Source organism: Dreissena polymorpha, chromosome 9 (genome assembly GCF_020536995.1).
Source record: "Dreissena polymorpha isolate Duluth1 chromosome 9, UMN_Dpol_1.0, whole genome shotgun sequence".
Taxonomy (NCBI): Eukaryota; Metazoa; Mollusca; class Bivalvia; order Myida; family Dreissenidae; genus Dreissena; species Dreissena polymorpha.
The window spans coordinates 48,263,417-48,288,593 of record NC_068363.1 but is presented as its reverse complement, the minus strand read 5'-3'; the positions used below and the strand labels follow the sequence as shown (position 1 = coordinate 48,288,593).

At 35.9% G+C, this 25,177-nt stretch overlaps 1 protein-coding gene across 1 annotated transcript in view; it reads left to right on the top strand.

Moving 5' to 3' along the window:
* Positions 1 to 25,177, top strand: part of LOC127846016 (1-phosphatidylinositol 4,5-bisphosphate phosphodiesterase gamma-1-like) — a 148,009-nt gene that overhangs the window by 67,125 nt on the left and 55,707 nt on the right. Inside the window, exons 19-21 of the mRNA XM_052377197.1 lie at positions 3,249 to 3,383; positions 6,226 to 6,403; positions 17,036 to 17,107. Coding sequence (XP_052233157.1) covers positions 3,249 to 3,383; positions 6,226 to 6,403; positions 17,036 to 17,107 — 385 coding nt within the window. The remainder of the gene's footprint in view (positions 1 to 3,248; positions 3,384 to 6,225; positions 6,404 to 17,035; positions 17,108 to 25,177) is intronic.

The following is a 25,177-nucleotide window of genomic DNA, read 5'->3' as shown; positions in this document are numbered from 1 at the left end:
ATGAGGGAGCAGAGTACATGTACTGTATATATGTGGTTTATATGTGTGTGTATGTTGTATATTTGCAAAGTGTGTGCATGTTGTATTTATTTATCTTATTTTAATAATGGAAGGAATAAAAGTTAACAATTGTGTCTGATTTTGGAAAAAAAACATTTAAAAAAAGTGCTTTGTTCATATTCTGATTTTTTGCGATAAATCATATTTGGGTGAGGGGGATAATTTGGTAATCACTTTCAGGAGGTTGACCCTGTTTATCAACATGTAATTTAACTTATCTTTTGTTATCAGGGGATAGTAACACTTTATTGTATGCCATAAACTATTTAATGGTTATGATAAGGGGATTAGTGGGACTGAATGCCTGTTTACCAATGTTTGAAGTGATGAAGCCAATTGCCACAGTTGATACATGAACAACTACATAATAGTAAATAAAGTTAAAGGCAAACGATCAAACACAAATCACAATGTTTTTTATTAATTTTTAATAAAAGCCCAGAAATTATTTCAATCAGGTGTTGATTACACATTGTCATCTTTAATTTAGTTTATTGTTTTTTTTTCCGGATCTGCAGCATGTTGGCTGTATTATCTGCAACTCCCCTAAAAAACACAATACTTATAATGGATAGCAAAGTTGTTAATAAGCACAAATCCTTACTATTCTACCTGAACAAAATCAAAAGTTTTCAGAGCAGCTTTACTGCATTCAGGTTATGTCAAGTGTGTGTTAAATTTGTACAAAGTGTAATGAACTCCTGTATGTGTCAGAACTGGATTTATTTTGATTGCAAAACAGACGCAGTATGAATGAGTGAATAACATTGGATATATATGTATTTTGTGTCTGTGGTAATTCAGTTTTAATTATACCCCCACAAACTAAGTTTAGGGGGGTATATAGGAGTGAACTTGTCTGTCGATCGGTTCGTGTTCTCTCTCTAATTCAAGTAATTTTCATCTGATCATCACCAAACTTGGTCAGAAGTTGTATCTAGATGATATCTAGTCCAAGTTCGAACATGGGCCTTGCCTGGTCAATAACTAGGTCACGGGGTCACTTAGTGCGTTTTAAACATTCAACATGTTGTCCGCTCTCTAATTCAAGTAGTTTTCATCCAATCTTCTCAAAACTTTGTAGAAGTTTTATCCAGATGATCTCTAGGCCAAGCTTGAACATGGGCCATGCCGGGCCAAAAACTAGGTCGAGGGGTCACTTAGTGCATTGTTTTACATTCAGCATGGTGTCCACTCCCTAATTCAAGAAGTTTTTATTAGCTCGGCTGTTTTCGGAGAAAACCCGAGCTATTGTCATAGCCAGCTCGTCGTCCAACGTCCGCCATAGGCGTCGTGCTAAAACCTTAACATTGGCCATAACTTTTTAAATATTGAAGATAGCAACTTGATATTCGACATGCTTGTGTATCTCATGAAGCTGCACATTTTGAGTGGTAAAATTTCAAGGTGAACATCATTCTTCAAGGTCTAGGGTCGAAAAAACAAACTCAAGGGAAGTAATAAGCTTCAGATGGACATTGTTATCTGACCTGCCCACGAATATATTTTTGTTAAATAAATGAAAGCGGCGCAGTAGGCGGCATTGTGTTTCAAACACATTGTGGTAAAAGGTCAAGGTCATCTTTAACAGTCTACGGTAAAAAATACAAATTTAAGGGAAGTAATAAGCTTTAAAAGGAAATAATTATTCAATATTGAACATAGCCACTTTATATATTTGGCATGCATGTGAATCTCATGGAGCTGCACATTTTGATTGGTGAATCTACAGTCACGGTAGTGGCTTTTAATTATTTGCTACTAAAAATAGAGATTTGTTACAGACAATTATTTTCAAGGGAAGTAATTTATATAATTATAAATCTCATATATATTATATATTTCCTTACCAAGAATTGAAGTTCTTTTCACAGTTACTGTTCACTTTTATTATTTAGATTATATATAAACCAAACGATTGATTTGTCAAAGTTTTTTTTTTAAATGATATAATTATCTTTCATGTTCATTAATACCTGTGGACCTATGTCCATAGATACATGATCAACTTTATGAAAAAAATTATGAAAAAGAAAAAAAAAAAAACTTTATGAAAAATAAAAAACAAAACTCTGGCTATGATCTCTTTTAAACCACAGGCCTTGGTTGTCAGTGATGTCTGACATGGTCATAATTGACAGTTAGACCCCCCCCCCACCCTGGTTGTATTGGAAAAATTCAAGGGAAGTAATAACCTTTAAAGGGAGATGATTTCTATACCTGCTTAATGATAAATAGAAATTTATTTTAATGCGGCGCAGTAGGGGGCATGTGTTTCTGACAAACACATCTCTTGTTGGGTCAAAGGTCAAGGTCACTGACCTCTAAAAAAAAAAAAAAAATCTGACAAGCTTTCACAACCGAGAGGGGACCCGTTATGTGGTGCTCTTGTTTTGTTTAAACATTGGACATTATCATTGGAACTTACATTAGTCAATTGGTCTACTGACAAAATATACAAAACTTAATGCTTGGCAAATATACAAAAATACATGCTTGGCCAATAGTAATGGTTTCACAGTAAATGAACACGTTAAATATTTGAAAAGTATTTATGCGAACTTGCCATATATATAAACATCCTGCATGTGTTTACATGTAAAACATGTGAACCCTCCAACCATAACAACTAGATCTCCAAGTACTGTATATTATAGATTAAGCACTGGTATTTGATTGATTTATCAACCTACCCATCTATGGAAAAAAAATGCCTGGTTTGAGAGTCACACCTGTTGCATATTCACAAGTAACATTTCTGTTGTAATGATCATGTCAGATCTATAAAGGTTACATTTGATCAATTCTCAATTTATGTTGTAATCATCATGCCAGGGCCAAAAAGGTCACATTTTAGTATTTCATAACTTCTGTTGTACCTTGGTGTAGTGTGAATTCTGGTCTAGGAATTGGTCTAGGTCCCTGGTTCAAATCCCGCTCAGACCACGGAATTTTCCTGAGCAAAACATTAATCCCTCATTTGCTCCTGTCCATCCAGGTGTATAAATAGGTACCTTTGAGGAAAATAAGCCAATGTGCCGTGGCTGCATACTGCACCAAATGTAAATGGACAACTTATACCCCAGTGATTGGGGGGTAAATGTCAAAGCCGATCGAAGTTGTGTCTAGTATCGTAATCAGACTAAAAACCCATGCATTTACCATTTGATTTGTACTGCTCTTATCAGGTGGTATAATGCCAATGTGGATCGTAAGGAGGCTGAGAGAATGCTCACCATGATACCATACGACGGAGCATTCATGGTCCGAACAAGTGATAAACGCAGTGAGAATGACCAGTCCACCTATGCCATCTCCTTCAGGTCAGTTTGATTTGTATACTTTAGGGATTTTATACCAAGTAAACTAGGTATGACTGGGGGTTTAGGAGTATTTGTATATTCCTTATGTGATTGATTTGAAACTTTATATATGTAATCACCATGAAGTAAAGATTTACAAGACACCTTTATGCCCAATGTTCCATAATTATGTTCTGAAGTAATTTGCCCTTGAACCTAGCAGTGTTTATAGCAGAAGCATAGAATGTTTGTGGAGCAAACTACTTCTAAATTGGTCATGCCATTGTATTGAAACTTAAAATAAGTCATCACTTTGAAGTGTAGATGTATGAAACACATTTTTAGCTCATCTATTTTTTGAAAAAAAGTATGAGCTATTGTCATCACCATGGCATTGGCGTCCGGTTAAGTTTTGCATTTAGGTCATTCTTCTCATAAAGTATCAATGCTATTGCTATTGCTATCATGAGGAGACTGGGCAGGCAAAGTTAGATAACTCTGGCTTTCATTTTGACAGAATTATGTGCCCTTATTATAATTAGAAAATTGAAAATTTTGGTTAAGTTTTGTGTTTAGGTCCACTTTTTCCCTAAAGTATCAAAGCTATTGCTTTCATACTTGCAACACTTACTAACTATCGTAAGGGGACTGTGCAGGCAAAGTTATTTAACTCTGACTGGCATTTTGACGGAATTATGGGCCCTTTATACTTGAAAATTTGGTTAAATTTTGTGTTTTGGTCCACTTTACCCCTAAAGTACCATAGATATTGCTTTCATACTTGGAACACTTGCACACTATCATAAGGGGACAGTAAAAGACAAGTTGCATAACTCTGGTTGTCATTTTACGGAATTATGGCCCTTTTTTGACTTAGTAACTTTGAAGATATGGTTACATTTTGTGTTAAGATCCACTTTACTTCTAAAGTATCAAGGTTATTGCTTTCAAACTTCAAATACTTTCATGCTATCATGAGGGTACTGTACCTGGCAAGTTGAATTTTATCTTGACCTCTGAATGACCTTGACTCTCAAGGTCAAATTATTAAATTTTGCTATTTTATGATTAGATTTGATTGATACTTCGAAATAACTTTAACATTGGCCATAACTTTTTCACTATTGAAGATAGCAACTTGATATTTGGCATGCATGCGTATCTCATGGAGCTGAACATTTTGAGTGGTGAAAGGTGAAGGTCAAGGTCATCCTTGAAGGTCAAATGTCAAAAATATGGCGTCTGTCCGTCCGAAAACTTTAACGTTGGCCATAACTTTTTTATATTGAAGATAGCAACTTGATATTTGGCATGCATGTGTATCTCATGAAGCTGCACATTTTGAGTGGTGGAAGTTCAAGGTCAAGGTAATCCTTCAAGTGAAAAAAATAAAAATAAAATTCAAAGCGGCGTTCTCATGAAGCTCCACATTTTGAGTGGTGGAAGTTCAAGGTCATCATTCAAGGTCAAAGGTAAAAAAAATAAATCAAAGCGGCGTTATCATGAAGCTGCACATTTTGAGTGATGGAAGTTCAAGGTCAAGGTCATCCGTACAGGTCAAGGTCATCCTTCAAGGTCAAAGGTTAAAAAAATATTCAAAGGGGCATTATCATGAAGCTACACATTTTGAGTGGTGGAAATTCAAGGTCAAGGTCAGACTTCAAGGCCAAGGTCATTCTTCAAGGTCAAGGGTAATTTTTTTTTTATTTCAAAGCAGCGTTCTCATAAAGCTGCACATTTTGAGTGGTGAAAGTTCAAGGTCAAGGTCATCCTTCAAGGTCAAAGGTAAAAAAAAAAAAAAAAATTCAAAGTGGTGCAATAGGGGGATTTGTGTTTCTGACGAACAAATCTCTTTTTTTTTTTCAAACATGGTTAAAAAACACAAATATTTATTTTTATTATTTTATTTTTGGAATATCGTCCAACCATTCCACTGAAGAATCCCTCCCCCCCCACCCAAAAGAAAATAATCTTTTTTTTATTGCATTTTTGGAAGATAATGTAATAATTGACTACACCCCCACACGTTACACCCCTCTCCACCCCTCCCTCCTTTGTGATTGAAATTGAGATAGGTCCCTACACCTTAATGCTGAGTTATCCACAAGTTTTTTAGTTATGTGCCCTTTAACTTAGCCATGGCATGGCTGCTGTACCTGTAACTGGCTGCTATGTGTGTGTCAAAGCAGTACGGGGTATTGAAAGTTACTTATGTGACAAAGCTCTTGTGTTTTTATGCTCCCCCAAAATTTATTTTGGGGAGAGCATCTAGTCACCGCTTCGTCTGTCATTGTGTGCGTCTGTCCGTCCGTGCACAATTTTTGTCCAGGCTATTTCTCAGCAACTAATGACCGGAATTCAATGAAACTTTATGGAAAGCTTCACTACCAAGAGGAGATGTGCATATTATCAGCAGGTTCTGGTCGGATGATTTTTCACAGAGTTATGGCCCTTTGAAATTTTTTATTAAAAAATTATTGTCCCCCCAACCACTGTGCCCTCAAGACATTTCCTTTTATCTGAATATATAGTGCAATATTGTGACAAAACAAAACCTTTGGGGAGCATCACCCGTCTCCGACGGTTTTTTGTTTATAACTGAGACATGGCCATTTTATCTTGTATTGGGGAAAATAGCATTTGTGGCAGTTTAGTAGAACAATATCTGTGTATAGGATTGAATAGATAAAATTCATTAAAAAAAAATAATCATGACATATAACAGCCTCTACTGGATTAGAAAAAAAAATGTATCAAACTATGTAAAAAGATGCTAGCCAGCATGGGTGAGGGATCTGTACACATCAATCAGAGATTGTTTAACCACTGTTCAATCAATGATTATTTTGAATGATCCCCACAGGGCGGAAGGAAAGATCAAGCACTGCCGTATCCGTCAGGAGGGGCGCCTGTTCACCATAGGTGATGCAGAGTTTGAGAGTCTAACTGAGCTTGTACACTACTATGAGAAAAACCCACTATATAAGAAGATGAAACTGCGAAAACCGGTCAACAGTAAGGTGGTGGAGGAGGAAGGGCAGGTGAGTACTCTGGGCTAATTGCTCTGTTGATTTCCAGGCAATTCTAGACCCGTAGTCACCAAACCAATCTTAGACAGATGTCTAAGAATAAAGAATATTCCTTTATGCCTGACAAGAATTAATATTGAGTCTGAGTTAGTATTAATTACAAATTTCCTAATGATTAATTTAGAACATATTAATAATGACATGAGCCGCTTTCTGAGAAAAATGGGCATAATGCATGTGCATAAAGTGTAGTCCCAGATAAGCTTGTGCAGTCCGCACAGGCTAATCAGGGACGACACTTTCTGCCTTAATTGTATTTTTGCTAAGAAGAGACTTCATTTTAACGAAAAATGTCATAAAAGCGGAAAGTGTCGTCCCTGCTGATAAGCCTGTGGGGATTGCACAGGCTAATCTGGGGCAACACTTAGCGCACATGCATTATAATGCCCAGTTTTCTCAGAACATGACTCACATAGGCTCTAGTGGTAGCCTGTATATATGCAAACCATGAAACACTTCTTTTGGGTCTAAGTCTTTTTATGCCCCCGGTAGGGTGGCATATAGCAGTTGAACTGTCCGTCAGTATGTCAGTCGGTCTGTCTGAAAAAAACACTTTAACGTTGGTCATAACTTTTGCAATATTGAAGATAGGAACTTGATATTTGGCATGCATGTGTATCTCATGAAGCTGCACATTTTGAGTGGTGGAAGTTCAAGGTTAAGGTCATCCTTCAAGGTTAAAGGTCACAAAAATAATAAAATTTCAAAGCGGCGTTCTCATGAAGATGCATATTTTGAATGGTGGAAGTTCAAGGTCAAGTTCATCCTTCAAGGTCGAAGGTCAAACAAAATATTTATTTTTTTTAATTTCAAAAAGGCGCAATAGGGGGCATTGTGTTTCTGACGAACACATGTCTTGTCTAAGTTTATTCTTTATTCTTAAGTCTGAGAATGAGTTGAAGAATACAGTTCTAGACTTAGTTTAAGAAAAGAAATGATCATCTTCACAATGAATACTTCTATCTTAATATTCAAATATAAACTTTGAAAATTGTAATAGTTTTTTATTTAAATGTTTTCAAATTGACAATTAAAAATGTTTGCAATGCTAGGCTTTAGAAAATATTCAATTCTTCTTTTTTAACACTACTGAATTTTACTCTGTATAGCACGCACCCATGTATAAGGCGCAGGCTGTTTTATTAATGCAAAAATGCAGAAAAAAATATTTACAGACAATAAAACCACCAAAGCGGACCGAAAATGGCTGCCATTTTACTATTGCGCAATCCAATAATCCAGGGCATTGGAAAGCTTAATTGAGCACTCAACATAGGAAGCTTCATTATGATTAAGCGCATGGGTTGCATAGCACTAAACTTTTCTGACAATTTTGTAATTTTCTAGCAACAGATTAACAGTCCACGTGCGTTTCGTGTAAAACGTGAGAAAATAAGATTTCATGTACAGTGTATCATTTTTCCTCAGGGAAAGCATCGGCTTTAAATTTGAATGCAGAATAAAATGTTTGTGGCGCGTGGGAGATGGCAACCATTGTTGAGATATGTCAGTATTGACTTAAAACTGGCAGTCTACTATGTTGGACAAGTTGGGTTATTGTTTTTCGCACTACAAAGGCGTGAATGTGATGAATAATGAAGGCGCCATTGTCTGTTGGTCTGTACATTGGTCTGTTGGTCTATTTGCTCCAACTTTAACATTGGCAATAACTTTTTTAATATTCAAGATAGCAACTTGATATTTGGCATGCATGTGTATCTCATGGAGCTGCACATTTTGAGTGGTGAAAGGTCAAGTTCAAGGTCATCCGTCAAGGTCAGAGGTCAAATATATGTGGCCAAAATCGCTCATTTTATGAATACTTTTGCAATATTGAAGAGAGCAACTTGATATTTGGCATGCATGTGTATCTCATGGAGCCGCACATTTTGAGTGGTGAAAGGTCAAGGTCATCCTTCAAGGTCAGAGGTCAAATATATGTGGCCAAAATCGCTCATTTTATGAATACTTTGGCAATATTGAAGATACCCATTTGATATTTGGCATGCATGTGTATCTCATGGAGCCGCACATTTTGATTGGTAAAAGGTAAAGGTCATCCAAGGTCAGAGGTCAAGTATTTGTGGCCAAAATCTCTCATTTTATGAATTCTTTGGCAATATTGAAGATACCCACTTGATATATGGCATACATGTGTATCTCATTGAACCGCACATTTTGAGTGGTGAAAGGTCAAGGTCATCCTTCAAGGTCATAGGTAAACAAAAAAATCAAAGCAGCGCAGAAGGGGACATAGTGTTTCTGACAAACACATTTTTCAATATTGAAAATAGCAACTTGATATTTGGCATGCATGTGTATCTCATGGAGCTGCACATTTTGAGTGGTGAAAGGTGAAGGTCATCCTTCAAGGTCAAAGGTCAAATATATAGCTACAAAGCGGCGCAAAAGGGGACATAGTGTTTCTGACAAACACATATCTTGTTTATTTGAAATTTGGAGGTAAAAAAACGCGAGCTATACGAGGGAAAATACGGTAGTCATTTTTTAGTCAAAATCTGCTGAAATTAAAGAATTGTCAATTTAGATTAGTTATAAGTGCAAGAAATATTGTTATGCTTTAGATTCTTTGTAAATTGACAAGTAAAAGAAATAACGTTATACTGTGATTGCATGTTGGAGTGTTAAGAGTGAAATTGTTGTGAAAAAGGAAATTGTTGATCAAACAAAGTACTATGTGAAGTTGGAATAAGACATTAATCTTGGAATGAAATATGTTTCATCAATAGTCCATAATATGCAGTCTCACTTATTTTATTATTAATTTTGACAAATTATCAGTTAAAAGGAACCTTGCATATATAGTTGCATCATATTAATTGAATTTTCTTCAACAATGGATGTTAAAATGTTGTTTTTTTAGCTGGAAAAAATGGAACAGTGCTCATGCATGCAATAACACAATTTAAAAAAATACGGGCAAAATGATAACACATATAATCACTCATACATGCCAGACGTGCCGATCTTGGCGGGGCAGTCCTGTTTTTGGGGTGTTTGTCTGGATGTGACACAATTTGTCCCAACATTCGTACAAAATAACATAATGTTCTATAAGGTAACAATAAAATTTGCTATTCAAGCGCCGTCTGGCTAAAATAACCATCGCTAATATTGCCCCCTATTAACAAACCATATCTACTTGTTGAGTGATCCAGTGTTGTTTATGACACATGTTCAGTGCTCTATCGGCAAATTATAGATTTTATCGGGCATTCACACCATGGTGTTTATATTATAGGGGTCGCTATTTTTTTATGGCAGCTATTGCTAGCGATAGATGCATTATTGCAAATTAAAAGCCGACTGCATTTGTACATGTATTTCATGCCCCAAATCAAGTATAAGGTTCTATTACGCGGTATTCTATATACACCAGCTGAGGCTAAAAAACCTGTCAATACACCAGTTTTGTTTATCAAAATATTTGAGCTCTGACTGATACACATTGAAGTTTGATATAAATCTACTTTCGATTTTGACTGATTTTCAGAAAATAATTTGTACCTATTGCATCAATCTAAATTAAGAGTTAATTGATGATTGGTTGAATAAAAACAGTGCTCGATGTGCACCCATCGCATTGAACAACTACGCATACCTCTGTCCCAAATTGAAGTCAAATAGAGGCATTTCACATAATGGATTCATCCGCCTATTGCACATGTGTGTTTACTTCCGGAAAATAAAAATGTCTGTGTTCATGAAATTCGTAAACACATATCGCCAACATTTGCCAGAAATTATGAGGTTTTGTAAGTAATATACTGATTACAGACTACAGTAAAGTTGGCATGATTTATTGTTTTAGGTGTCCTGCTTTTTGGTCAAATTTCCCAACATTTTTGATGGAATGTCCCGATTTGGACCTGGAAATTTCTGGCATGTATGAATCACTGTTAAAAAAGTCATGAAAAAGTGCTTATTATACTTTCATATTACACAAAAACAACCAGAACATAAAAACAAAAAAGTTTGTTTGAGAAAATTAACAAAATGGTATTAATTGCATGTTTGATATTTATTCCAAATTCACAAAGTTCACACTCAATTCTATATGAAATAGGAAATTCCTAATGGAAATATATTGCAATTTATTGAAAAAGTTTTTATTCCATATATAATAGTTTGCACGCTGTTGCAGAGAACTAACAAGATAAAACAAAATAAAAAGACAAAATTGTATTTGGCATTTATTTATTTTAAGCAAAATCAGTTTTTTTACATTTCAATACCAAATTTCAATATTATGATGTGTATTGAAAAAACAGCATAAATTACATGTAGCGTTAAATTATTATACCCCCACAAACGAAGTTTAGGGGGATATATAGGAGTGAACTTGTCTGTCGGTCAGTCGGTCGGTCTGTCTGTCGGTCCGTATTAAGTGTCCGCTCTCTAATTCAAGTAGTTTTCATTCGATCTTCACCAAACTTGGTCAGAAGTTGTATCTACATGATGTCTATGCCAAGTTCGAACATGGGCCTTGCCGGGTCAAAAACTATGACACGGGATGCAGCATGTTGTCCGCTCTCTAATTCAAGTAGTTTTCATCCGATCTTCACCAAACGTGGTCAGAAGTTGTATCTAGATGATCTTAAGGCCAAGTTCAAACATGGGCCTTGCCGGGTCAAAAACTAGGTCAAGGGGTCACTTAGTGCGTTTTAAACATTCAGCATGTTGTCCGCTCTCTAATTCAAGTAGTTTTCATCCGATCTTTACCAAACTTAGTCAGAAGTTGTATCTAGATGATCTTAAGGCCAAGTTCGAACATGGGCCATGCCAGATCAAAAACTAGGTCACAGGGTCACTTAGTAAGTTTTACACATTGAGCATGGTGTCCGCTCTCTATTTCAAGTAAATTAAATCCGATCTTCACCACACTTGGTCAGAAGCTGTAATTAGATGATGTGTAGGTCAAGTTCGAACATGGGCCATGCCGGGTCAAAAACAAGGTCACGGGGTCACTTAGTGTGTTTTAAACCTCACCATGTTGTCCGCTCTCTAATTCAAGTAGTTTTTATCCAATCTTCACCAAAATTGGTCAGAAGTTGCATCTTGATAATGACTAGGGCAAGTTTGAATATCGGTCATGCCGGGTCAAAAACAAGGTCGCGGGGTCACTTAGTGCGTTTTAAACATCACAATGTTGTCCGTTCTCTAATTCAAGTAGTTTTCATCCAATCTTCACCAAACTTGGTCAGAAGTTGTATCTAGATGATGTGTAAGTCAAGTTTGAATATGGGTCATGCCGGGTCAAAAACTAGGTAACGGGGTATCTTAGTGCCTTTTAAACCTCACCATGTTGTCCCCTCTCTAATTCATCCAATCCTCACCAAACTTTGTTTTATCAAAATGATCTCTTGGACAAGTTTGAACATGGGCCATTCCGGGCCTAAAACTAGGTCACGGGGTCACTTAGTGCGTTTTTTAACATTCAGTATGGTGTCCGCTCTCTTATTCAAGTAGTTTACAACCGATCTTCACCAAACTTGGTCAGAAGTTGTATCTAGATGATCTTAAGGCCAAGTTCGAACATGGGCCATGCCAGATCAAAAACTAGGTCACAGGGTCACTTAGTACGTTTTACACATTGAGCATGGTGTCCGCTCTCTATTTCAAGTAAATTAAATCCGATCTTCACCACACTTGGTCAGAAGCTGTAATTAGATGATGTGTAGGTCAAGTTCGAACATGGGCCATGCCGGGTCAAAAACAAGGTCACGGGGTCACTTAGTGTGTTTTAAACCTCACCATGTTGTCCGCTCTCTAATTCAAGTAGTTTTTATCCAATCTTCACCAAAATTGGTCAGAAGTTGTATCTTGATAATAACTAGGGCAAGTTTGAATATCGGTCATGCCGGGTCAAAAACAAGGTCGCGGGGTCACTTAGTGCGTTTTAAACATCACAATGTTGTCCGTTCTCTTATTCAAGTAGTTTTCATCCAATCTTCACCAAACTTGGTCAGAAGTTGTATCTAGATGATGTGTAAGTCAAGTTTGAATATGGGTCATGCCGGGTCAAAAACTAGGTCACGGGGTATCTTAGTGCGTTTTAAACCTCACCATGTTGTCCCCTCTCTAATTCATCCAATCCTCACCAAACTTTGTTTTATCAAAATGATCTCTTGGACAAGTTTGAACATGGGCCATTCCGGGCCTAAAACTAGGTCACGGGGTCACTTAGTGCGTTTTTTAACATTCAGTATGGTGTCCGCTCTCTTATTCAAGTAGTTTACAACCGATCTTCACCAAACTTTATGGAGATGATCTTAAAGTTAAAACATGGGCCTTTCTGGGTCAAAAACTAGGTCAAGGGGTCACTTAGTGCGTTTTAAAAATTGAGCATGGTGTCCGCTGTTTTTTTGAAGACGACATGCAAAATATTATGTGTCAATGCGGCATGTGTGGGTATTCATCACGGCTGTGACAAAGCTCTAGTTTTATTTTGATGACGTATTTAATCTGTTATGTGCGCAGTCATAAAGAACATCTGCATTTACATATTCATGTTAATGTCATAAGTCATGTTGACCTGGACAATTCCACAGGTGTTGGGCGCGTGGCCAAGTCACTTTAATACTATCAATTTGTCCTAAAACAAAAAAAATTATCATTTTGAAAAAGAAATTATTATTATTTTTTTTTCTGATATGATATATATAAACGTTTATTTTATATATCATATCAGAATTTTTAGCTCACATGAGCACATCGTGCTCATGGTGAGCTTTTGTGATCGCCTTTTGTTCGTTGTGCGTCGTCCGTCGTCTGGCATCAACATTTGCCTTGTTAACACTCTAGAGGCCACATTTATTGTCCAATCTTCATGAAATTTGGTCAGAAGATTGGTCTCAATGATATCTTGGATGAGTTCAAAAATGGTTACGTTTGCTTGAAAAACATGGCTTCCAAGAGGCGGGGCATTTTCCTTATAAGGCTATAGTAAAACCTTGTTAACACTCTAGAGGCCACATTTATTGTCCGATCTTTATGAAACTTCGTCAGAAGATTCATCCCAATAATATCTTGGATGAGTTCGAAAATGATGCCGGTTGGTTGAAAAACATGGCTGCCAGGGGGCAGGGCATTTTTCCTTATAAGGCTATAGTAAAACCTTGTTAACACTCTAGAGGCCACATTTATTTTCCAATCTTCATGAAACTTGCTCAGAAGATTTGTCCCACTGATATCTTGGATGAGTTCAAAAATGGTAACCTTTGCTTTAAAAACATGGCTGCCAAGGGGCGGGGCATTTTTCCTTATATGGCTATATATTTTGCTGTAGTAAAATCTTGTTAACACTCTAGAGGCCACATTTATCGTCCAATCTTCATGAAACTTGGTCAGAAAATTCATCCCAATAATATCTTGGACGAGATAGAAAATGATGCCCGTTGGTTGAAAAACATGGCCGCCAGGGGGCAGGGCATTTTTCCTTATATAACTATAGAAAAACCTTGTTAACACTCCAGAGGCCACATTTATTGTCCGATCTTGATGAAATATGATCAGAAGATTTGTCTTAATGATATCTTGGATGAGTACGAAAATGGTTACGTTTGCTTGAAAAACATGGCCGCCAAGGGGCGGGGCATTTTTCCTTATACGGCTATATAAGGCTATAGTAAAATCTTGTTAACACTCTAGAGGCCACTTTTTTAGTCCGATCTTCATGAAACTCAGTCAGAAGATTCATCCCAATAATATCTTGGATGAGTTCAAAAATGATGCCAGTTGGTTGAAAAACATGGCCACCATAGGGGCCGGGCTATTTTTCCTTATATGGCTATAGTAAAACCTTGTTAACACTCTAGAGGTCACATTTATTTTCCGATCATCATGAAACTTGGTCAGAAGATTTGTCCCAATGATATCTTGGATGAGTTCGAAAATGGTTTTTGTTGCTTTAAAAACATGGCCACCAGGGGCAGGGCATTTTTCCTTATATGGCCATAGTAAAACCTTGTTAACACTCTAGAGGCCACATTTATTGTCCAATTTTCATGAAATTTGGTCAGAAAATTGGTCTCAATGATATCTTAGATGAGTTCGAAAATAATTATGTTTGCTTGAAAAAATGGCTCCAAAGGGGCGTGGCATTTTTCCTTATATGGCTTTAGTAAAATCTTGTTAACACTCTAGAGGCCACATTTATTTTCCGATCTTCGTGAAACTTGGTCAGAAGATTTGTCCCAATAATATCTTGTTATCTCGAGTGAGCGACTTTGGGCCTTTCAGGCCCTCTTGTTTTTTTTCTCAGAATTTCTTCTCTTTTTTTTTTTAAATGATAATTTTTTTGGTTTATGACAAATTGATAGTATTAAAGTGACTTGGCCACGCGCCCAACACCTGTGGACAATTCAAGTTGTGTATAATGATTTATGTTTCAGAAAACCAAATCCTCAAGGATTGTATCATTTGCGATTGTTTAACTGTCAATATCCACGTTGCCAAACTGTGCTTGCTTTACCATTTCCAAGAGGGAACCAGGAAACTTAACTTTTGTTGCAGTTGTTGCTGGACATCCCCAGAGAATTTACTTTTTTATGCCTGCATATAGATATAGGAGATTTGTTGATTTCGTTGTATGATCTTATAGAGCCATGCTTTGTAAAGAAAGGGGTTTAATGCATGTGCATAAAGTGTTGTCCAAGATAAGCCTGTACAGTCTGCTAATCAGGGACAACACTTTCAGCTTGTATAGTATTTTTTGTTTATAGTCTCTTCTAAGTGAAAGTCCAGTTTGGGTGGAAAGTGGCGTCCCTGATTAGCCTGTGCAGACTGCACAGGCTAATCTGGGAACTACACTTTATGCATATGCATTAAACCCCCTTTTCACAGAAGTGGTTTTATAAAAAATAAAATTGTGAATAGCAGAGGATTATTTTCTTGGTTGTCTACATGTCCAATCCATTAAGCCTCTTGTAGGACCCATCAGAGCAAGGGGCGTACGGATGCTACAGCCAGGACTTGTACATTAATCCCAATGATTTTACCTCCAAGGTAGACCAGACATGTTGTACTGCTGCATGGGAGGCTTCTTCCCCCCACCCCCATATAGATGGTTTTTAAAATTCAAACAGTGTTTGATGTAAGATCTGGCGTGCTTAGATGAATTTATTAATTTGTTTTGGTCATATTTTTTAGTGAAACAACATTGTATCAAAGCCTTAAATCAATCAAATTATTTAAAAGTAAAATACGCATATATATCAAATAATGTGTTGGCATTTCTTAGGGTTTTGCAGATGAAATGGTAATCATTTTAAAGAATACAGAATGAGCAACAATATGTTTTGTTTGAAAAATCCCTGTTCTTACATCAAACATGTGTTATGTTGTTTTTTAACTGTATATTGCTTTTGTTATTATAGACATTATAATTTAATAAGTTTGACATTTTCTTGGGTTGCTTCTTTATTATTGTATTTATGTTGTTAGGAACCTAACAATCTGAAATACGTTAAGATAGCATTATTTTTTATATGAAGGTTTAAACAACATTTCACATAATAGGAACACCTTGGTTAGCAGAGTATATGATAATGTTTGTGGGGATTATATCTCGGCCAAGTCAGATATCTTGTTAGATTGCTAGAATCACCTAAAAATTATGGCCCTTGAATTATGAACAAATGGCAAAAGGAACCTTGTCCCCTATATAACTAAAATAGTTTTAATGATATTGTCTTCAATATTGGCGACACTGTTACAAGGCATGATATCTTGAGTTTGATTGCGTGATGTTCTTCTGAATTGTGATCCATGCATTATCCCTAATTGCATTAATAATTGTACTGTCTGAAATTGATTTCCATTCAAACATTTAGTTGGCATCAACAAATCTTGCTGAAACCGTAGGTAAAGTGAGCTTGAATAGACACCTTAATGTTCTGAAATGCTACAAATGTAAACCTCTTTCACACAATATGTTACCCAGACCTTTAACAGGCAATGTGACAGGTTGCCACTCTTGACATCAGCGCAAGCCCTGACTGTACTTGTTAATATGTAACCAGGTTTTCAATAATGAGTCAGACTTTCAAGGGGACCTTGTAACTTTTTCTCCAATAATAACTAAAAATCTTAGGATTACTTGGTTGAATTGCATATTTTTATGAATGGTTCAAAAGCATTTTCATTTGCATCTTTCTTTTATACCTTTCATAAAAAGTCATTTGGTATCTACAGTATGAACAAGCTTTAACCCAAAACTTAAAACAGTATTTCAGATTGTTAGTTCTGCAAGGATTTTTATTCTTAGCCTTGTGATATACTGTAAAATCATTTATTTGTGGGACATTAATTTTCACAGACTTTGAGGGTTGACCGATCCATTAATTCAAAAGAAACCCATCAGAAAATGACCATCAAAACTTGCTCTTTTTGTTCTCTTAAATCAGAAATCAAGAATTTATGTTTCCTAAAAAAAATTCATGCTAACAAATATTAAAGGTTTTACAGTATTTTTTTTTTAATGAGGTTGATGTAGTATTCAATATTTATTTGTTTACATTGTTATTCTTATCCTTTCGTTTTATTATTGTGCATGCGTTTTAGGCCTCGGCAATGGCTGCAGAGGAGCTCTATGGGGAGGGTATCTATCACTTCCCGAATGCTTACACCTCTCAGGTAATGTGCGCGACAAATCTTTAGCAATACATGGTAACTGGACCTAATGTGGTAGTTCCTTGATTTATCATACTGTTGTCTTATTCAGTGTTACAGTACATTTATGCACACAGAATGACATTAACTCTTACAGTTCTGGTACCGAATTTTGAAGGCCTTTGCAAACAGTTTGGATCTAGATGAGACGCCACAAAATGTGGTGTCTCATCAGGATCCAAACTGTTTGGTATTCTGATAGTATTCTTTGAAAAAAATCGAAAGAAAATGCTAATTTTAGAAATTCAGCAGACGACATTTTAGCAGACGACAAATTTCCCAGCATGCAAAGGGTTAATAAACAACTAATTATACACCGTGGAAGAATTATTGGTATTTTTGTGGATTGTAGATTTAATTTGATTGTAAATAACAGTAGTTTGTGAATCTCAATATCTCAAGTTCAGTTAACATCTTATAACTCCTGATGTATGCAAAGGTTGTTATTATTGCTGTTTGCACTTTGTCAGAAAAGGATGAAATTTTAATATTCTTAAGATTGCATTCTTAAATACTAGATGTAAAATGTGCTTTCTGTCCTTAGTACCAAATAATGCTAATTGTGACCACTCTATGAGTCTTATTAAATTTGTTTGTGCAATTTTTATTAAAATTTCTTTCTCTTATAATTTTATTATAATGATTTCTCTGTTTATTTTCCCTTAAAATCTCAAAACAGTTTGATACTATATAAACACTTCAAATGGAAAAAATCATGTCTTGGTAGGGGCCAATACAAGGTATATCAGGGTTTTGATTTTGTCACCTAATAATACTTCAGGTCTAGTAGCTTTTAACAGATGTTTACATCCATGAGGAATAAATGTTGATACTTCTAAATATTGACACTCAATTTGTAGGGATAATTTGTGTAAAAACTGAAATGTTGGTAATTGAAAAGAATATATATTTAATGTCATTTAACATTATTTGATATATCTGGGGAATTATTTTTTTTAATTACTGAATAAGAATTTTACAATAATTTTCAAATGCATAAAGAAAAAAAAAAATTAGATTTAAATAAAATGAACTTTCTTTTTTAAAATCTGTAAAATTGCATGCTCACTTTTGTTTGTGTTACTTGTGCATGTATTGATCATATTGTGTCTTTGTGTGGTTGCTAACATTAACCAGCATGCGTTTATTGTTATTTGTCTGCACATACTTGTATGTCATACTTAAACAACTCCCCTTTCCAATCTCTTGGCAAAAGCATCGGCAACAGCATTAGCAACAGCGGTTCTTTCAATGGCATCTCTGAGACATTGTGTGTGCATGGTTATAAATTGAAAACCACTGTTGCCCAGCTTTCTACTTTCCTTGTTGCCCAGCTTTCTATTTTTCTTGTTCCCCAGCTTTCTACTTTCCATTGTTCTTCCTGTCAATATGTCTTCTATGGAGGACATTTGAGTGTTTTCTGACAAATTAGCAGCTCAGTATACATTATCAGGGCAATCGGCTCCTGCTTATTAAGAGTCCTCGTTAACACCTATGTTCTTAGGCTTACCTGCTGCTAGTGCTCTTGCCTACTTCAAAAGATGTCCACCTGAGATTACAACAGAAAATCTGTTAATGGAGATAAAGCTCTAAGCTTATTTTAAAAAGCATTTTTTCAAGATACAAAGGGCCATACCTCTGCTATTTACAGATGGTGTACAATGCCATTTGGCGTGCATCATCCTCTTTTTCATAATTATACTCATACCAAGTATCAATGAAATCTGCCAAAGCACTTCCAAGATATGGCTCCGGACTCAAAAGTGAGCATTTTTTCAAGATATGGAGGGCCATAACTCCGTTATTAACAGATGGTGTACAGTGAAATTAGGCGTGCATCATCCGCTTATCCAAATATATACTCATACCATGTTTCAATGAAATCCGCCAAAGCACTTCCAAGATATGGCTCAGGACATAAAAGTGCTGGCTGGATGGACGGATGGAAATACGGACAGACAACACCAAAACAATTTACATCCTCATATGAAACATGGATAGATGGCAATATGAAAATTATGCACATCATTTCATTTTGTTCCTACGTCAAAAATTGGCTATGGCAACAAATAGACTAGAAATACTGCTGAAAATGGTGGCTTTCTGGATCCTGCGATAACTTGAAAAGTTCTTCATATTTTTTCATGAAACTTGATACATGGATAGATGGCAATATGGACATTATGCAATTGCATGTCATTTCATTTTTTTTTCTACATAAAAAATTATGGTTGCTATGGCAACACATAATAAAAAAATTCTGACAGTGGTGGAATTTCTGACAATGGTGGAGCCGGTAGGGAACATATATTGCTTGGCAATAGTCTTGTTCATTATTTAGTCATTCCTTTACTATGTATCAAGGGATTCTGTAATTACTGTCCGCAATTGTTCTCCATTATCTAGCTGAGCGTCAAATATAAGATCCAGGTTGCTAGGGTCATGGTCAAAGTCACACACAAAGGTCAAAATCACACATGTTGATTAAATATGCCTTATTTGGTAAGGATTCAACCATACTAAAATGGATTCTCAAAATGTCCTGATGTAATTGTTCTCAATTATCAGGCACAACCCTTCACTTATACCTTTTCTTTTAGTTCTACACCCATCCATAAACATAATTTATTTTGCAGGGATATCACTTCAATGAATTTGCTTGTTAGCTCATCTAATTTTTTTTTTTAAATTATGAGCTATTGTAATCTCCTTGGCGTCGGCGTTGGCGTCGGCGTCCGGTTAAGTTTTGCATTTAGGTCCACTTTTCTCAGAAAGTGTCAATGCTATTGCATTCAAACTCGGTACACTTACTTACTATCATGAGGGGACTGGGCAGGCAAAGTTAGATAACTCTGGTGTGCATTTTGACAGAATTATGTGCCCTTTTTATACTTAAAAAATTGAAAATTTTGGTTAAGTTTTGTGTTTAGGTCCATTTTATTCCTTAAGTATCAAAGCCATTGCTTTCATACTTGCAACAATTACTTACTATCATAAGGGGACTGTGCAGGCAAACTTTTGTAACTTTGACTGGCGTTTTGACAGAATTATGTGCCCTTTTTATACTTAGAAAATTGAAAATTTGGTAAAGTTTTGTGTTTAGGTCCTCTTTATTCCTACAGTATCAAAGCTATTGCTTTCATACTTGCAACACTTTTTAACTATCATAAGGGGACTGTGCAGGCAAAGTTATGTAACTCTGACTGGCATTTGGACGGAATTATGGGCCCTTTATACTTAGAAAATTGAAAATTTGGTTAAGTTTTGTGTTTTGGTCCACTTTACCCCTAAAGTATCATAGATATTGCTTTCATACTTGGAACACTCGCAAACTATCATAAGGGTACAGTAAAAGGACAAGTTTCATAACTGTGGTTGTCATTTTTATGGAATTATGGCCCTTTTTTGACTTAGTAACTTTGAATATATGGTTAAATTTTGTGTTTCTATCCACTTTACTTCTAAAGTATCAAGGCTATTGCTTTCAAACTTCAAATACTTTCATGCTATCATGAGATTACTGTACCTGGCAAGTTGAATTTTACCTTGACCTTTGAATGACCTTGACTCTCAAGGTCAAATTATTAAATTTTGCTTAAATTGCCATAACTTCTTTATTTATGATTAGATTTGATTGATACTTTGACAAAACTACTCTTACCTGACATACCACAATAGACTCCACCCAAACAATCCCCCGTGCCCTGCCCCCCTCCCCCCCCCACCCTGAATCCCACGCCCCCTAAATTTATATTTTTTTTGTAAGATCATCTCACAAATGATGACAACCACACCCTCACACTATACCCCCCCCACATCCACCCCACCCCCGCAATTTTTTTTTTAAAACGGTTAAAAAACAGAAATATTTATATTTATTATTTTATTTTTGAAATACCATCCAACCATCGCACCCAAGAATCCCCTCCCCCCCCCCACCCCCATTGAAAAAAAAATTAATTTTTTTTTGCATTTTTTTTCCACCTCAAATATTTATGTCCCTTGACATATTGCTTTCATATTTTGCATACTTCTTTACCAACATGACCCCAATCTATAAACAAGAGCAGACAACTGTATCAAGTATTTTGTAAGAATTATGGCCCTTTTTTCACTTAGAATATGCATATTATTGATAAATCTATGTTAAAGTTTGCGTACCACCTCAAAATGTTCTATGTCCCTTGACATATTGCTTTCATATTTTGCATACTTCTTTACCAGCATGACCCCAATCTATAAACAAGAGCAGACAACTGTATCTTGTATTTTGTAAGGATTATGGCCCTTTTTTGCACTTAAGAAAAAAAAAAAAAATTGTGTTTAGGTCCACTTTTTCCTAAAGTATCAAAGCTATTGCTTTCATACTAGCAGCACTTACTAACTATAATAAGGGGACTTTGCATGCAAAGTTATGTTACTCTGACTGGCATTTTGACAGAATTATGGCCCCTTTTATACTTAGACAATTGAACATTTGGTTAAGTTTTGTGTCTTGGTCCCCTTTTATACTTAGACAATTGAACATTTGGTTAAGTGTTGTGTCTTGGTCCATTTTTCTCCTAAAGTATCATTGCTATAATTGCTTTCAGACTTGGAACACTAGCTAACTATCATAAGGGGACTGTACAGGAAAAGTTGCATAACTCTTGTTGGCATTTTAACGGAATTATGACTCATTTTTTATTTAGTCACTTTGAATATTTTGTTAAATTTGTGTTAAGATCTACTTTACTTCTAAAGTATACCACCTCATTTATTTATGTCTCTTGACATATTGCTTTCATATTTTGCATACTTCTTTACCACCATGACCCCAATCTATAAACAAAAGCAGACAACTGTATCAAGTATTTTGTAAGAATTATGGCCCTTTTTTCACTTAGAATATGCATATTATGGATAAATCTATGTTAAAGTTTGCGTACCACCTCAAATATGTTCTATGTCCCTTGACATATTGCTTTCATATTTTGCATACTTCTTTACCAGCATGTCCCCAATCTATAAACAAGAGCAGACAACTGTATCATGTATTTTGTAAGGATTATGGCCCTTTTTTGCACTTTTGAAATTAAAAAATTTGTTTATTTTTGTGTTTAGGTCCACTTTTTCCTAAAGTATCAAAGCTATTGCTTTCATACTAGCAACACTAACTAACTATAATAAGGGGACTTTGCATGCAAATTTATGTTACTCTGACTGGCATTTTGACTGAATTATGTCCCCTTTTATACTTAGACAATTGAACATTTGGTTAAGTGTTGTGTCTTGGTCCATTTTTCTCCTAAAGTATCATTGCTATAATTGCTTTCAGACTTGGAACACTAGCTAACTATCATAAGGGGACTGTACAGGAAAAGTTGCATAACTCTTGTTGGCATTTTAACGGAATTATGGCCCTTTTTTTACTTAGTCACTTTGAATATTTTGTTAAATTTTGTGTTAAGATCCACTTTACTTCTAAAGTATCAAGGCTATTGCTTTCAAACTTCAAATACTTATTATTATGAGGGTACTGTACCTGGCAAGTTGAATTTGACCTTGACCTTTGAATTCAAGGTCAATTTAATAAATTTTGCTTAAATTGCCATAACTTCTTTATTTATGATCAGATTTGATTCATACTTTGACAAAACAAAACTTACCGGACATACCACAATGGACTCCATCCAAACCATCCACCACGCCCCACCCCAGAATCCCCCCCCCCCAGAAAAACCAACATTTTTTCCTTTTTTTAACCAGGTTTTCCGAAGGAAAAAACTGGTTATTAGATTGGCGAATGCGGGCGGGCTGGCTGGCGGGCTGGCGGAACAAGCTTGTCCGGGCCATAACTATGTCGTTCATTGTCAGATTTTAAAATCATTTGGCACATTTGTTCACCATCATTGGACGGTGTGTCGCGCGAAATAATTACGTCGATATCTCCAAGGTCAAGGTCACACTTTGAGTTCAAAGGTCAAAAATGGCCATAAATGAGCTTGTCCGAGCCATAACTATGTCGTTCATCGTCAGATTTTAAAATCATTTGGCACATTTGTTCACCATCATTGGACGGTGTGTCGCGCGAAATAATTACGTCGATATCTCCAAGGTCAAGGTCACACTTTGAGTTCAAAGGTCAAAAATGGCCATAAATGAGCTTGTCCTGGCCATAACTATGTCATTCATTGTGAGATTTTAAAATCATTTGGCACATTTGTTCACCATCATGGGACGGTGTGTCCCACGAAGGAATCACGTCAATATCTCCAATGTCAAGGTCGCCACGACTAAAAATAGATTTTAAAAAAAACAAAAAAACTTACAAAGGGGGTTAATTTTTTTTGGTCATTTCAAAAGTTCAGTTTGAGTTTTCTCCCTTTATCAGATTTTTTTTTCACAATGAAAACCTGGTTTTGTGACAATTTTGTCCCTTGTTTCTTCTTATTTTTGAAAGATAATCTAATAAATGACCACCCCCTCCACATTATACCCCCCTCTCCACCCCCACACCCAAAAAGAATTTTACTTTTTCTTTTATGCCTTATTGAATATGAACAATTTCCCCATGATGGCTTACGTTATACTGTCAAGCACTTAGTCTTCTGACAGCTCTTGTTTGGTTAACTTCTCTGATATTGATTTGAGTACGCAACTAATAAATTAATATCTGGAACAAAAAAAGCATTCAAGTTAGGGTAGATTTGATTTGTCTTGGCTTTATCAAATATCTTATTATAAGTGCATTTTGTAGTTAAACACAAATAATGAGGACTAGGTAAAGAACTTACATTGGTGTAGATGTTACGTTGCTATACATGGTACCTTGCTATACACATGCTCTTTTTATACATGGTACTAAATTTGTTACCTTGTTATACATGGTACCTTGGTTTACAGCAAATTGTTATACATAATACTTAAGATGTAACCTTGATATACATAGTAGTACCTTGCTATACAAGGCACCTTGCTATACATAGTGCCTTGTTTTGCATGGTACTGAAGATATTACATAGCTGTAAATATTGTTATGCTAAAATGGTGCATTGTTCTACACAGTGTTTTGTTATACATGTTACTGGTACTGAAGATTTTATATTGCTATATATATATTGCAATATTATACATGGTGTCTAGCTATGCACATTGTTTTTATGCCCCCGAAGGAGGGCATATAGTGATCGGACCGTCGGTCTGTCTTTCCGTCACACTTTGCATTTAGGTTTACAAAAATGCTCATAGCTTCTATGTCCCTTGAGATATAACCTTCATATTTGGTATGCATGTGTATATGGACAAGGCCTTTCCATACGCACAAAAATTTGGACCCCTGTGACCTTGACCTTGAACTTAGGGTCCGCATTTAGGTTTCGAAATCTGCATTTAGTTTTCAAAAAATGCTCATTACTTTTATGTCTCTTTTTTTGACCCCTGTGACCTTGACCTTGAACTTAGGGTCCGCATTTAGGTTTCGAAATCTGCATTTAGGTTTAGAAAAAAGCTCATAACTTCTATGTCCCTTGAGATATAACCTTTATATTTGGTATGCATGTGCATATGGACAAGGCCTAGCTTTCCATACGCTTAAAATTTTTGACCCCTGTGACCTTGAACTTAGGGTCCACATTTAGGTTTCGAAATCTGCATTTAGGTTTAGAAAAATGCTCATAACTTCAATGTCCCTTGAGATATAACCTTCATATTTGGTATGCATGTGTGTATGGACAAGGCCTTTCCATGCGCACAAATATTTTGACCCCTGTGACCTTGACCTTGAACTTAGGGTCCCCATTTAGGTTTCAAAATCTGCATTTAGGTTTAGAAAAATGCTCATAACTTCTATGTCCCTTGAGATATAACCTTCATATTTCTTATGCATGTGTATATGGACAAGGCCTTTCCATGCGCACAACAATTTGACCCCTGTGACCTTGACCTTGAACTTTTTCAAAATCTGCGTTTAGGTTTCGAAAATTGCTCATAACTTCTATCAAAGCGTTTATAGGGGGCATATGTCATTCTATGGTGACAGCTCTTGTTTAAACA